The 12,330-nt window shown below is 51.9% G+C and overlaps 1 protein-coding gene across 7 annotated transcripts in view; it reads right to left on the bottom strand.

Annotated features, from left to right (window-relative positions):
* The window catches only part of LGI4 (leucine rich repeat LGI family member 4), a 50,032-nt gene that overhangs the window by 20,318 nt on the left and 17,384 nt on the right, over positions 1-12,330 (bottom strand). For 4 of the 7 annotated variants that reach the window (XM_060185717.1, XM_060185716.1, XM_060185713.1 and 1 more), the window contains 5 exons: positions 4,070-4,141; positions 3,878-3,949; positions 3,577-3,746; positions 690-854; positions 89-594 (listed from right to left, as the gene is read on the bottom strand). In XM_060185717.1, coding sequence (XP_060041700.1) covers positions 89-594; positions 690-854; positions 3,577-3,746; positions 3,878-3,949; positions 4,070-4,141 — 985 coding nt within the window. Of the gene's footprint in view, positions 1-88; positions 595-689; positions 855-3,576; positions 3,747-3,877; positions 3,950-4,069; positions 4,142-6,651; positions 6,724-6,942; positions 7,015-7,290; positions 10,662-12,330 lie in introns of those variants that run through there. The other 3 variants (XM_060185711.1, XM_007539490.3, XM_060185712.1) reach the window with 2 other exon arrangements.

The following is a 12,330-nucleotide window of genomic DNA, read 5'->3' as shown; positions in this document are numbered from 1 at the left end:
GTGGGATTGGATCAGAGTTTAGAGGCCAGCATGCAAGGCGGGGTCAGCCCACACTGGGGGCCCGGTAGCAGGCCAGGCCCAGGCTCACCATGGAGTCCCCGATGTAGCGGGTCAGGCACAGGTACACGTCGTCGCCGTCTCGGAAGTGGCGTGTGGCGTAGACATCCTCGGCCTCAGGGATGTCTGTGCGCCTCTCGAAGCGGCCCCCGGCCCAGTGGAAGAGCACCGGCCGCTGTGAGGCGGAGGCCAGCAGCAGGTGTGGCCGTCCATCCAGCTCCAGAGCCTCGGCATCCGTGTCGCGGTGCCAGATGTGCAGGCTCTGGCGCGGGTAGAAGCCGGGCCCCTCGCGGCACAGCAGCGTGGTGCTGCCCGCCTTGGACGCATCGACCACCACGAAGCACGGCTGCCCATCCAGCCACAGCAGCTCAGCGTCATTGGGCCTCAGCAGCTTGCGGGGGGCCAGGGCTTGCGTAGGGGCCAGACGCAAGCCGGGACCTGGACGCGCCCACAGCTGTGAGCCCCCCCACAGGCGGGCTGCCAGCAAGAAGAGGCGAGGGCCCAGCACTAGGGGCTTGCAGGCCACCACCGAGGGCGCTGCGGGGGAGGCAGGAGCCAGGTCAGGGGGGGGGGGAGGGTGCAGAAGGGATAGGTAGGGAGCGCTGGCAGAAGTGTGTGCGGGTGGTGCTCACCTGACAGTTCCTCCTCTGGCCGGAATCGCTGCAGGCTGTAGTCCCAGGCCAGGATCAGGCAGCGGCCCGCGAAGGGCTGTGCCAGAACCATGTGGGGCTCCCCCTGGTAGGAGAAAGGCTCCACGCCCAGAGCAGACTCCCCCACTGTCTGGAACCAGGACAGCTCTGGAGGGGGGTGCAAGGGAGAGTCAGGTAGGCCTGGGGGACCCATAAGGGGCCAGGTCTCCCCACTGGACTTTGGTTTGCACATCTCTGAAGTGAGGACTAGCAGCTCTTCACCAGCTGTGAAGTAGTGCTGCAGGTGCCTCTGTTTCTATCTCCCCTCTCCTCCTCCACCCATCTACTCTCTGTGGCTTATAAAAAATAAATAATAATAATAATAATAATAAATAATAATACACTGGGGCCAGGTGGCGGTGCACCTGGTTAAGTGCACACATTAGAGTGCGCAAGGATCCAGATTCAAGCTGGGTGTTGGGTGGGGGTGGGGTGGGGGGAAAGCTTCACAAGTGGTGAAGCAGGGCTATAGGTGTCTCTCTCTCTCTCAATTTCTGGCTGTCTATCAAATAAATAAAGATGATTTTAAAAAATAACACTAAAGGGCTGGGTGGCGGTTGAGTACACACATTACTATGTGCAAGGGCCTGGGTTCAAGCTCCCAGGTCCCACCTGCTGGGAGTGTGTGTGGGGGGTGAGGGGAGCTTCACTAGCTTCACTAGTGGTAAAAGAGTGCTGCAGGTGTCTCTCTCTCTCTCTCTCTCTCTCTCTCTTGCTATCTCTATTTCCCCTTCCCTCTCCATAACTCTCTGTCCTACCAAATACATTGAATAAATACTATAAATAAATGCAATGAAGACCCTTATGCTGTTCAAATCCTAGTGATATGTTATGGAGTCCTCTTATCCGTAGATTAATGAACCTGACAGCACCATCAGATCTGTCCGTCTTTCTCTCATTCTTTCTTTTGCCATCAGGTTTATTACTGGGATATGGTGCCTGCATGATGAATCCACTGCTCCTAATAGTCATTTTCTTTTCTTTGTTTTCTTCTTCTTCTTTTTAAATAAAAACAGAGAACTTGAGAGGGAAGGTGAGGGAGAAGGAGAGAGAAAAAGGGACACCTGCAGCACTGTGTCACTGCTTGTGAAGCTTTCTCCCCATACCTGGAGACTGGGGACTTGAAAATGGGTCTCTGCACATGGTAACATAGATTTATTTTACCAGGTGTGCCACCACCCAGCTCCCCCCAGATGTGATTTCCTATGCTGTGGGGGCATTGTTAACTGCTCAGAAGCAGTGTCTGCACTGATTCCCTTTCATGGCATCCTTGTGAGGCACATGCTATCATTATACTCCCCATTCAGATGGGGGGCTGAGGCTATGGCCAAGGCAGCTAGTTGTCCAACAGAAGCCCATCTTCCCCATCTTCCACATAGTGCATACAGTTTCCCAGCTAGGGAGCTCCAGTGGCGCAATCGGTTAGCGCATGGTACTTATACAGTTTCCCAGCTAGAAGCCACATTTATCCTACCCAGTGTCCCCCTCCCTATAAACGGGCTCCTTTGGAACACAGTCTAGACATGGAACCCATTTATAGTGAGCACCATGCCTGCCTCAGCTGTGTGACAATAGTTAATCCTACCTTTGGTCCCTGCCCCCCTTTCCCCATGAACTTACACGTGAACATGCCACATCTCGGTTTCAACCCTCTCCATGCCTCACCTGCCTGGACATCTCACCTCAGACCCTTCTGTCACCCCTACTTCTCTGTATTTTGAGTCTGTTACAGTGACTTAGCTTTTGTGGTGATAGTGTGCTGAGGCTGTCCAGCTCAGTGGTGGTGGCAGCTGACTTGAGTGGCTGACTCCAGGTTAAATAGAATTTTTCACTCTATATGCCAGGCCCTGCTAGCAGGTGCCAGAGTTGGAGCAATGAACCAACCACCAAGAATGCTCAGCTGAAGGGAATCCTAAAAAAGGGGGGGGGGCAGCAAGGATGCCTAGGAGGTGGCACAGTAAGTAAAGCACTAGATCTACAAGCATGAAGTCCTGAGTACAATCCTCAGTACCGCATGGGCCAGAGTAGTGCTCTGGTCTATCCTCTCCTACTTTCGCTTCCTCTTGTGAAATACATTTTTAAAAAACGAGGGCTAGGTGGTGGCACACTCGGTTAAGTGCACTAGGTGCAAAGACCCATGCAAGAGTCTGGGTTTGAGCCCCCTGCTCTTCACCTGCACAGTGGACACTTCACAAGCATCCCCCTGGATGGTGAGGGTGACAATGGTGATGACAATCATAGCTTTCACATCTAGGGGATGAGGAGACAGCATGGTGGCTATGCAAATGACTTTCATGCCTGAGGCTCCAAGGTCCCAGGTTCAATTCTAGCACTACCATAGCCAGAGCTGAGCAGTGTTCTGGTAAAAACAAACAAACATTCTAAACCCCCATGCCCACTCTTTCAGAAGTTCCCGCTGACTGTCCCAAGTGACCCTCACTCTGCCTCTGGATTCTCCCATCTTTCCTCCAATCTTTCTAGCTATCACCCTTTGGGCCATTGATCTGGGCCTTTCTCTGGACAGTGGGTTCCTTAAGGGTGAGAGCCAGACTGTCCTCAAGGTCACCGGGCCTTCTGAGCTTGCGGGTGCCCTGACAGGTAGCAATGCTGTAGGTGAAATCAGGACAGTGGGCAACTTTGAATCATATTAACAATGGGGAGCTCAAACGTGGGTGATGCCCTCCCACCCCAGTCCCCACTTGCCAAACACTCTATAGGCCTGGACCCATTTTTTACACATTCCTAAGTATTTATCACCCCATTTCACAGATGAGGAAACCAAGTCTTTGGGTCTGGCAGTCACCTCCCACCCTGCCAGGAAGGCACCCACCGATGGCTCTGCACTTGAATGTCTTGGGATCCAGGTGGTGGAGCTGCTGCTGGGCCAGTGCGGTAGGGCCGGCGCAGACCCCAGTCCCCACGCTGGCGTTCACCATGGGGATCCACTGCAGCAGCCAGAGGATGCGGCAGTCACACTGGAACGGGTTTCCACGGAGGTCCCTGGGGTGAGAGGTCAGGGTGCAGGGTACAGGGTGGGCCCCGCGGGCAAAATGAGAGTTATGTGAGAGTCACTGCAGCCATGTCTCTTTCTCCAGCCCTCCCCTCCCTGCTTAGTAACCCCAGAGCCTCACACATGAGTCAGGGTCTCCAGGCCTCGGAACAGGAATCTGGGGAGGGTCTCCAGGTGGTTATTGGCTAGACTCCTGGGGGAGGGGGAGGAAGAAGAGGGGGGGTTGTCAGCAGCCTCCAGGAGTCCCTGTGTGATGGGGAGTAGGGTGCACCATGAGGGGCTGGGCTGGTGGAGGTGTCTTGGGGGGACGCACAGGTGCGTGAGTGAGCGCAGTCCTCTGAGGGCGTTCTTGGAGATGGAGCCAATCTTATTGTCCTCGATGAAGCTGTGGAGGGAAGGTGGGATGAGGGGGACAGGCAGGACTTCCTGTGGTGCCCCCCTGTGCTGGAGAGAACTCACCCCATGGAAACCATAGGCCACTGGGGCCAGCTGAATCCCTACCCCACCACCCCAATACCTTTCAGAGTTCCAGAGGGAAGTCTTCCAGAAACCCAGGCCCCAAGTAAAATCCCAAGAGCCAACAACCTAACCCCAAGGTCTCTGCTTCACAGAGGACACTGCCACCACCCCTGCACCAGTATTTCAGCACCAGGATCACAGATACCGCCACCATCACCTGCATGACCAGCGCCCCCGCCTCCATCACTGTTGTCTTCACCAACATCATGCCATGTCACCATTATCACCAGCACTGCCACCAGTGCTGCCAAAACCAGTATCTCCATCTGTTCTCATCAATGCCATCATCACCAAACCAACCCCCAGCAGCACCGATAAGCATCACTGAGAACCCAGCCCTCAAGTCTACGCCAAACAGCCACCACTGTCACCAGCAACACCAACATCACCACTGACCTCAGCACTCACCTCTCCACCTGCTTCCAGCATGGCTCCTGCTACATTTTTTTTTTATTTTTTAACCAGAGCACTACTCAGCTCTGGCTTATGGTGGTGCGGGGGATTGAACCTGGTACTTGACGAAGCCTCAGACATGAGTCTGTTTGTATAACCATTCTGCTATCTACCCCCGCCCCCTGCTACAATTTTCACACCCTACCAATATTCTTAACCACCCCCACCAATGCCGTTGCCATTCACCCAACACCATCACCCTGCCACAGCCCTCACCGGCATCAGCGCCAAAGCTGAGACTGCCAATGCTTTCAATGCTGATGGCAGCACCAGCACCACCGACTCCTTGACCTTTGTCATCTGTGTCACCACCACTTTTTTTTTTTTTTTGTCATCATCACCACCATCACGTATATGGGCTGATTTGTACAAAAAGAGACAGAGAGACTGAGGGAGAGAAAGAATGAGAAAAAGATAGGCCGAGAGAGGGAGAGAGAAGAAAACGGTACTGCAGCTCCCCCCTTGGGCTGTAGTCCCCCCATGCTATGTGCCGGGGGTCAAGCTTGGCTCATTTGCCTGGCAGGTCAGGTGCTCCGGATGAGAGATCTCTCTTCACCTCTCTCTCCCATTTTTTAAACTTAAAAAAATATATTTTATTGGGGTTGGGTGGTGGTGCACGCAGTTGAGCACACATGTTACAGTGTGCAAGGACCCGGGTTCACACCCCCAGTCCCCACCTGCAGGGGGAAAGCTTTGTGACTGGTGAAGCAGTGTTGCAGGTGTCTCTCTGTCTCTCTCTCTCTCTGCCCTCTAGATTTCTGGCTGCCTCTATCCAATAAATAAATAAAGATAATTTATAAAAAATATTTTATTTATTTATTATTAGATAGAGACAGAGAAATTGAGAAGGGAGGGGGAGATAGAGAGGGAGAGAGATAGAGAGATACCTGTGCAACACTGCTTCACCATTTGTGAAGCGTTCCCCATGCAGGTGGGGACCAGGGGCTTGAACCTGGGTCCTTGTGCATTGTGATATGTTCTGACCAGGTGCACCACCTAGCCCCCTCCTTTTTATTTTATTTTTAGATAGAGACAGAGAGGTAAAGAAGCAGAGCCAGACAGAGAGAAATACCACACTACTGAAATTTCCTTCAGTGAAGTGGGGACTGGGCTTGAACCTGGGTCATACACATGGCAAAGCACTCATTGTCCAAGTGAGCTCTTCCATCAACCTCTGCCTCTTTTTAATCGCTATCATTTCCAGCTCATGGCCTTCAGTGATGCCATCACTTCTTTCTTGTTATTCTAATTTTAAATTATTTATTATATTTATTTATTTATTGGATAGGGACAGCCAAAATTCAAGAGGAAAGGGGGTGATAGAGAGGGAGACACTCTATCTCTCCCGTTCTCCTCTCAACTTCTATCTCTATTCAATAATAAATAAATATTAAGGAGAGAGAGAGTGCACTGTACCACTCACGAAGCTTTTCCCCTGCAGATGGAGACCAGGGACTCAAACCTGGGTCCTTGAGCATTGTATAACATGTGCCCTCAAAAGATGCACCACCACCGGCCCCTGATGCCTCCACTTCTCCAATAATTACAGCGCTAAATGTCCCCTTGTCCTGTGGGTACAGCACTGTAGCACTGTCATACTGTCGTCATGCCACCACCACCACCACCTAATTCAGAGTTCTTCACTTGCAAGTTTGTGTCCTTCATTTCTTTACTCCCCCAGGCCAGACAAGGTCAGAAATAGTCTGGGTTTCCTCCAGACCCTTGGCAGGTTTTGATGCACCAGACATGCCTTGGGAAGCATCGATCACACAGCCTAGCAGAAGAGCTGGTCCCAGACTTCTTGTCCAGCCAGGAGGGCCGAAGGCCTTACCTTCCCTACTCAGGGAGCCACAGAGGACACCCCCTTTCTCTCCCAGGCCCCCATTCCGCCCCTGGCTCCCCATGGCCTCTGTTCTCACTCACAGGTACTGCAGGTGAGACAGGCCAGCAAATGCATCATCCTCGATCACGGAGAAGGAGTTGGCTGTGAAGAGACTGTCCAGGTGGCAAGACAGATGCTGTTCCAGTGGAGCTGTCCCACCTGACATGGGAAGTGCAGCCCCATCCACGTGGACACACACACACACACACACACACACACAGGACGTGGGATTGTGTGGACATGAGCACTTTCACAGGCGCACAGGTGCTCCCCCACTCACTCATGAGTCCCCAATGCCCCGGGGAGGGGGGAGCCTGTCAGGCCTCACTCACAGCAGGTGCAGTGATGGAATCCGCAGGAAGCTGCCAGCCTTCAGTTTGGGGACTCCAGTGTGGACCAGGGAGCTGGGACAAGGCATGACACTGGAGCTCCAGTCCCACCCAGAGCCACAATAGTCATGGAGGGGTGCCCCCCCTCCACTGTGCCCTTCCCCTGTGCCCCACTAACCACAGGGCACAGGCCTGGGTCACTTGGCAAGGATCCTGTTCCTCCCCTCGGCCCCAAATCTTCTGCTGCTTCCAAATTCCTGTGCTTCCCCTTTGCTGTCCCCCACCAACCCCCCCCCATGGGTTCTAGGACTCCCACCCACGCCTGCCAGCTCTTGGGGGGCTGGCACTCACAGTGACAGCAGGCTCGGGGAGAAGCTCTCAGGCAGTTCCAGGGCGCCCTCGCACAGCGCACTGTCTTTAGAGCAGGAGCAGCTGGAAGGACACTTCCCCTTCGGGGGTCTCCAGGCTGCCCCTGCCCCCACTAGTAGCAGCAGCAGCAGCAGCTTGCTTGCCCCTCCCATGCCCCCAGCCCCCGCCCCTGAGGCCCCACTTCTCTCTGCCCACCCAACTCGACAGCCTGCTGCCACTACATCTCCCCCGCCTAGCGACCCTCCGGGCTGGCCAGCTGGGCGCTGGCCCTGCCTCTCCCCCTTGCCTGCTCCCCCTCCCTGGCCTCTCCCTCCTCTGTGTCTCTCTTTGGTGTCTAACTTTCTGATTATTTCTGTTTCTCTTGGACTCTGAGTTTAGTCTCTGTCTCTCCTACTTTGTCTCTTTTTCTCCTCTTCCTTCCTGGTCTGTGTCTCTGTCAGCTTTTCTTTATGTGCCTGTCTATATGTCCCTCTCTCTCTCTCTCTCTCTCTCTCTCTCTCTCTCTCTCGGGTGTCTTTATTTCTTGCCACCCTCCCCTTCCTCTTTCCAGCACCCTGTAAGCAACCTCACCTCCCACGCCCTTTTCCCCTGGCGGTTTGGGAACAGGACTCCTTGGGCAGCACCAGGGTAAGGAGTTGGGGGTCAGCACAGATAGCCGTCCTTGGAAAAGGATGGGGTGGCCACTTGGGAGGAGGGGGTGGAGGGCTGCAGAACCCTAGCCCCTCCCAGCGTGTCCCCTCTCCAGGATCCCCTACCACCTATTCACTGGGGTGGGACAGGATGACTCAACAGATGGGGTGCGGGGGGGGGGGGTAAAAGGAGACACCCCAGGGCTGTTTGGTTGGGCAGTTGGATGGTGCCGGCCACTCCCAGGCAGCCCCCTCCCCTGGCTTCTGAGGGCAGGGCGTGGTGGGCGCTGGCCCTGGGGCTTATAGGGGCCAGCAGCTCCCTCTGGTGGCCACACTTAGCAGGGCAACTATGCTGCCCCAAACACATAACCTACTCCACCCACTCTGCCAGAAATTAACCCTGTGAGTCCCCATCATCCTCTGGGGGACACAGAGAGAGAGAGTCAAGCCAAGGGAACAATGAGTAAAGATGCCATGTCACTCTCCTCTTGCGCACTGGCTCCATGCCAGAATGTCCTGAAATGTCACCTATTAGCTCATTCTGAGCTCAACCCCAGGCCCTGGGACCGGCACTATTCCGGCGCTGTTTTACTGATGGAGGTAAACTGAGGAGAAAGGTCAAGTAATTCGAGGTCTCGGTTACATGGCTCGGGAGGAGCCAGTCCTGTTCCAGGCTCCTCTCTATGTGGCTCTGTGCTCTTACTCCATGGAGCCTGGAGCACTCGAGGGGGGTGCTGTCTCCATCTGGACGGGTCTTCTAGTTTTTTGAATAGATCTCAGCATCACTCTTGCCCCACTCTGAAGGAGTACTTAACAGAGCACCTTCCCTGAGCTGGTCTTCATGTGGATTGACTGACTCGGTCCTCAAGTGGGAGGAGAGTAAAATTGCACACCTCCACTTGAATACAGGGGAAACTGAGGCACAAGGTGGTTCAGCAGGTGGCTTCATGGCACCTGGTGGGTCTAAAGGGATTAGTACCCTGTGTTTCTGGGGCACATGGAGCCTCTTCTCACTGCTGCACAGCCCTAAAGGCCTGGGGACTTCAAGGCACTCACTGGCGGGGGGGGGGGGGGCGGGACACAAATCTGGGTTCCCCATCTCTCTACCATCCTGACCCTTAGTTTTCTTCTCTGTCAGGTAGAGTGATTTTTTTTAATCATAACTGGGGTTTCACTGCTTCAGGCCAACATTCAACATTTTCAGAAAGTCAGAAATAGCACTGAGGAGATAGCATATTGGTTAGGCCAAAAAAATTTTATGCCTGGGCTCTGAAGTCCCAGGTTCAATTTCCAGCATCACCACCATAAGCAAGAGCTGAGCATTGCTCTAATGAAAAAAAGGAAAGAAAAAGAAAGAAAGAGAGAGAGAAAAAGAAAGAAAGAAAGAAAGAAAGAAAGAAAGAAAGAAAGAAAGAAAGAAACTAGAGAGAGAGTGAAAGAGATCACAGCACTGAAGCTTCCTTCAATGTGGTAGGGACCAGGCTCAAACCTGGACTGTATGCATAGCAAAGCAGCGCACTGTCCAAGTGAACTGTCCAAGTGGGGCCCTTTGAACCGCACTTCCCAAGTGTATAGAGCACTTGGGAAGCTGACAGAAGTCACCACAGTGGTCAGAGGCACGGGGTGAGACCTAACCTGCAGCACTGTTTCATCACCTGCAAAACTTTCTCCCTGCAGGTGAGGACCAGGGACTCAAACCCAGGTCCTTGTTCACTGTAACATGTGCGCTCAGCCAGGTGTGCCACCACCCGCTCCCTCTCTTGTTATAATACATAGAATTCAAGTATATAATAGTTAGCATTTAAACTAACTAACCAAAAGAAGAATGACGGTAACAATCATAGCTACCTTTTCTTGGGTCAATTTCTATGTGCCTGACTTTGTTCTGTTATCCATGGGTCATTTCTCAGAGCCATCCCTCCCTCCCTCTGATGGGCATAGTATTCTTATCTCCTTTCTCCCAAAGGGGAAATTGAGTCCCCTGCTGGTCGAGTCATTACAGCATCATCACACATCTGAGAACAGTAGAGCCCTATGCATGGAGGAAGCCTGGATTGGCCAGAGCAGGCCTGGTGTCCCCCTCTCCACCTTCCCCTTACACCCTTGTCCCCCTTCTCTGGGACTGCATAAACATCAGGATTATCATTAACCAGGGATGCTGATGACCGGTGGCCTTAGGCTTGGAAGAGGCAATCTTTTGAAGCTGCCTGGATCCTCAGAGGCTGTGTGTGTGTGTGTGTGTGTGTGTGTGTGTGTGTGTGTGTGTGTGTTGGGGCAACTTCTGAGCCTGAGTGTGAGCATGCCTACCTGCACCCGACTTTGGGCCATACCGCACAGGGTGTCTGGCCAAGTTTGACCCTTTGGGAACAATTCCTGTCTTTAACCAACAGGGGGTGCTTGGGAGCATTAGCTTCACCTTGGTTCAACCTCTGTTGTCCCACCTCTAGAATGGAATTAATAGGTGACACTGGAAATAGTTCAACTAGTGGAGCATTTACATGGACCAGAGTGGTGCTCTGGCTTCTCTGTCCCGTGAAACTCCTCTGTCATAAATAAAGTGGGTTTTTAAAATGAAATAAAATGCAGGAGTTGGGAAGATAGCCTAATGGTCATACAAAACACTTTCATGCCTAAGGCCCTACAACCCCAGCTTCAATCTCCAGCACTACCATAAGCCAGAAGTGAGCAGTGTTCTGGTGTTTTTCTCTGTATCTCTCTTATTAAAACAAATAAAATATTTTTAAAGTCTATTAAAAGAAGAAAAAGGGAGGCGGGCAGTAGCACAGTGGGTTAAGGATTGGCTTAAGGATCCCAGTTCAAGTCCCTGGCTCTCCACCTGCAGGGAAGTTGCTTCACAAGCGGTGAAGCAGGTCTGCAGGTGTCTATCTTTCTCTCCCCCTCTCTGTCTTCCCCTCTGCTCTCCATTTCTGTCTGTCTTATCCAACAATGACAACATCAATAACAACAATGATAAATGAACACAACAATAAAAAACAAGGGCAACAAAAGGGCAATATTTAAAAAAGAAGAAAAACAATAAGATGCAATTAATAATAAGACAATGTTAGGCCACCGACACTGAGTCTGTCCCAGGTTACACATATGTGATTTCTCTCTCTTAAGTGTTTTTACAACTGAATTTCACCCCCTTTATTGGGGATTAATGTTTTACAATCACCAGTAAATACAGTGGTTTGTACATGCTTAACATTTCTCAGTTTTCCACATAACAATACAACCCCCACTAGGTCCTCCTCTGTCATCCTGTTCCAGAACCTGGTTCTCCCCTCAACCCACCCCAGAGTCTTTTACTTTGGTGCAGTCACCAACTCCAGTCCGGGTTCTGCTTAGTGATTTTCCTTCTGATCTTGTTTTTCAATTTCTGCCTGTGAGTGAGATCATCCCATATTCATCCTTCTGTTTTTGACTTATTTCACTTAACATGATTTAAGTGAAATCATGCCTGCTTTGCCCCCTCCCAGTAAACCACATGGGGTCACTACAGCATGGGGGTGGAGGGAATGACAGCTTTATTGCCATGGTTTCCCTCTGTCTCTGCGTTTCTATCTGAAAAAGTCACCCTAGTAAAAGTCACCACAGTAAAGCCCCGATGATGATAAACATAAAAAGATGTATTTGCTTTGTGTTTTTTAATCTGTGTATATGTATTGGCTACATGCCCGTGTCATTAATTTTTTTAATTTTACATATAGACAGAGAGGCAGCACCAAAGCTTCCTTCAACGTAGTGGGTTGGGGACTGGGCTCAAACCTGGGTCATGCACATGGCGGAGCAGTGCACTATCCAAGTGAGCTATGTTTTTTGTTTGTTTGTTTGTTTTTGCCTCCAGCATTATGCTGGGGCTCGGTGCCTGCACTATCAACCTACTGCTTCTGGAGGCCATTTTCCCCCTTTTGTTGCCCTTGCTGTTATTATTGTTGTTATTGCTGTCATTGTTGTTGGATAAGACAGAAAGAAATTGAAAGAGGTGGGGAAGACAAAGAGGGAGAGAGAAAGATAGAAGCCTGCAGACATGCTTCACCACTTGTGAAGTGACCCCCCTGCAGGTGGGGAGCCCAGGGCTTGAACGGGATCCTTACACCAGTCCTTGGCTTTGCTGTGCTACCACCCAGCCCCCTGAGCTACCAGGTGAGTTATTTTACCAGCGTCTGTCTATTTAGGCAGTCCCTATGGGTGTGTCACACTGTGTATCTGCTTCTGTTTATACATATATGCACACATGTATTTTTTTGGCTTTGTCTCTGGGTCTATGGGGTTCGATGTGGGGGTGGGGTAGGGGGTACCATGTACCCCATAGCTGGCAGCAGCTGACACACTTGAACATGGACACAACCTCCCCACACATGCCCGAGATACTGACCAGGGTTCTGCA

The sequence above is a fragment of the Erinaceus europaeus genome, chromosome 2, assembly GCF_950295315.1.
Source record: "Erinaceus europaeus chromosome 2, mEriEur2.1, whole genome shotgun sequence".
Lineage (NCBI taxonomy): Eukaryota > Metazoa > Chordata > Mammalia > Eulipotyphla > Erinaceidae > Erinaceus > Erinaceus europaeus.
This window is presented reverse-complemented; position numbering and strand designations above follow the sequence as displayed.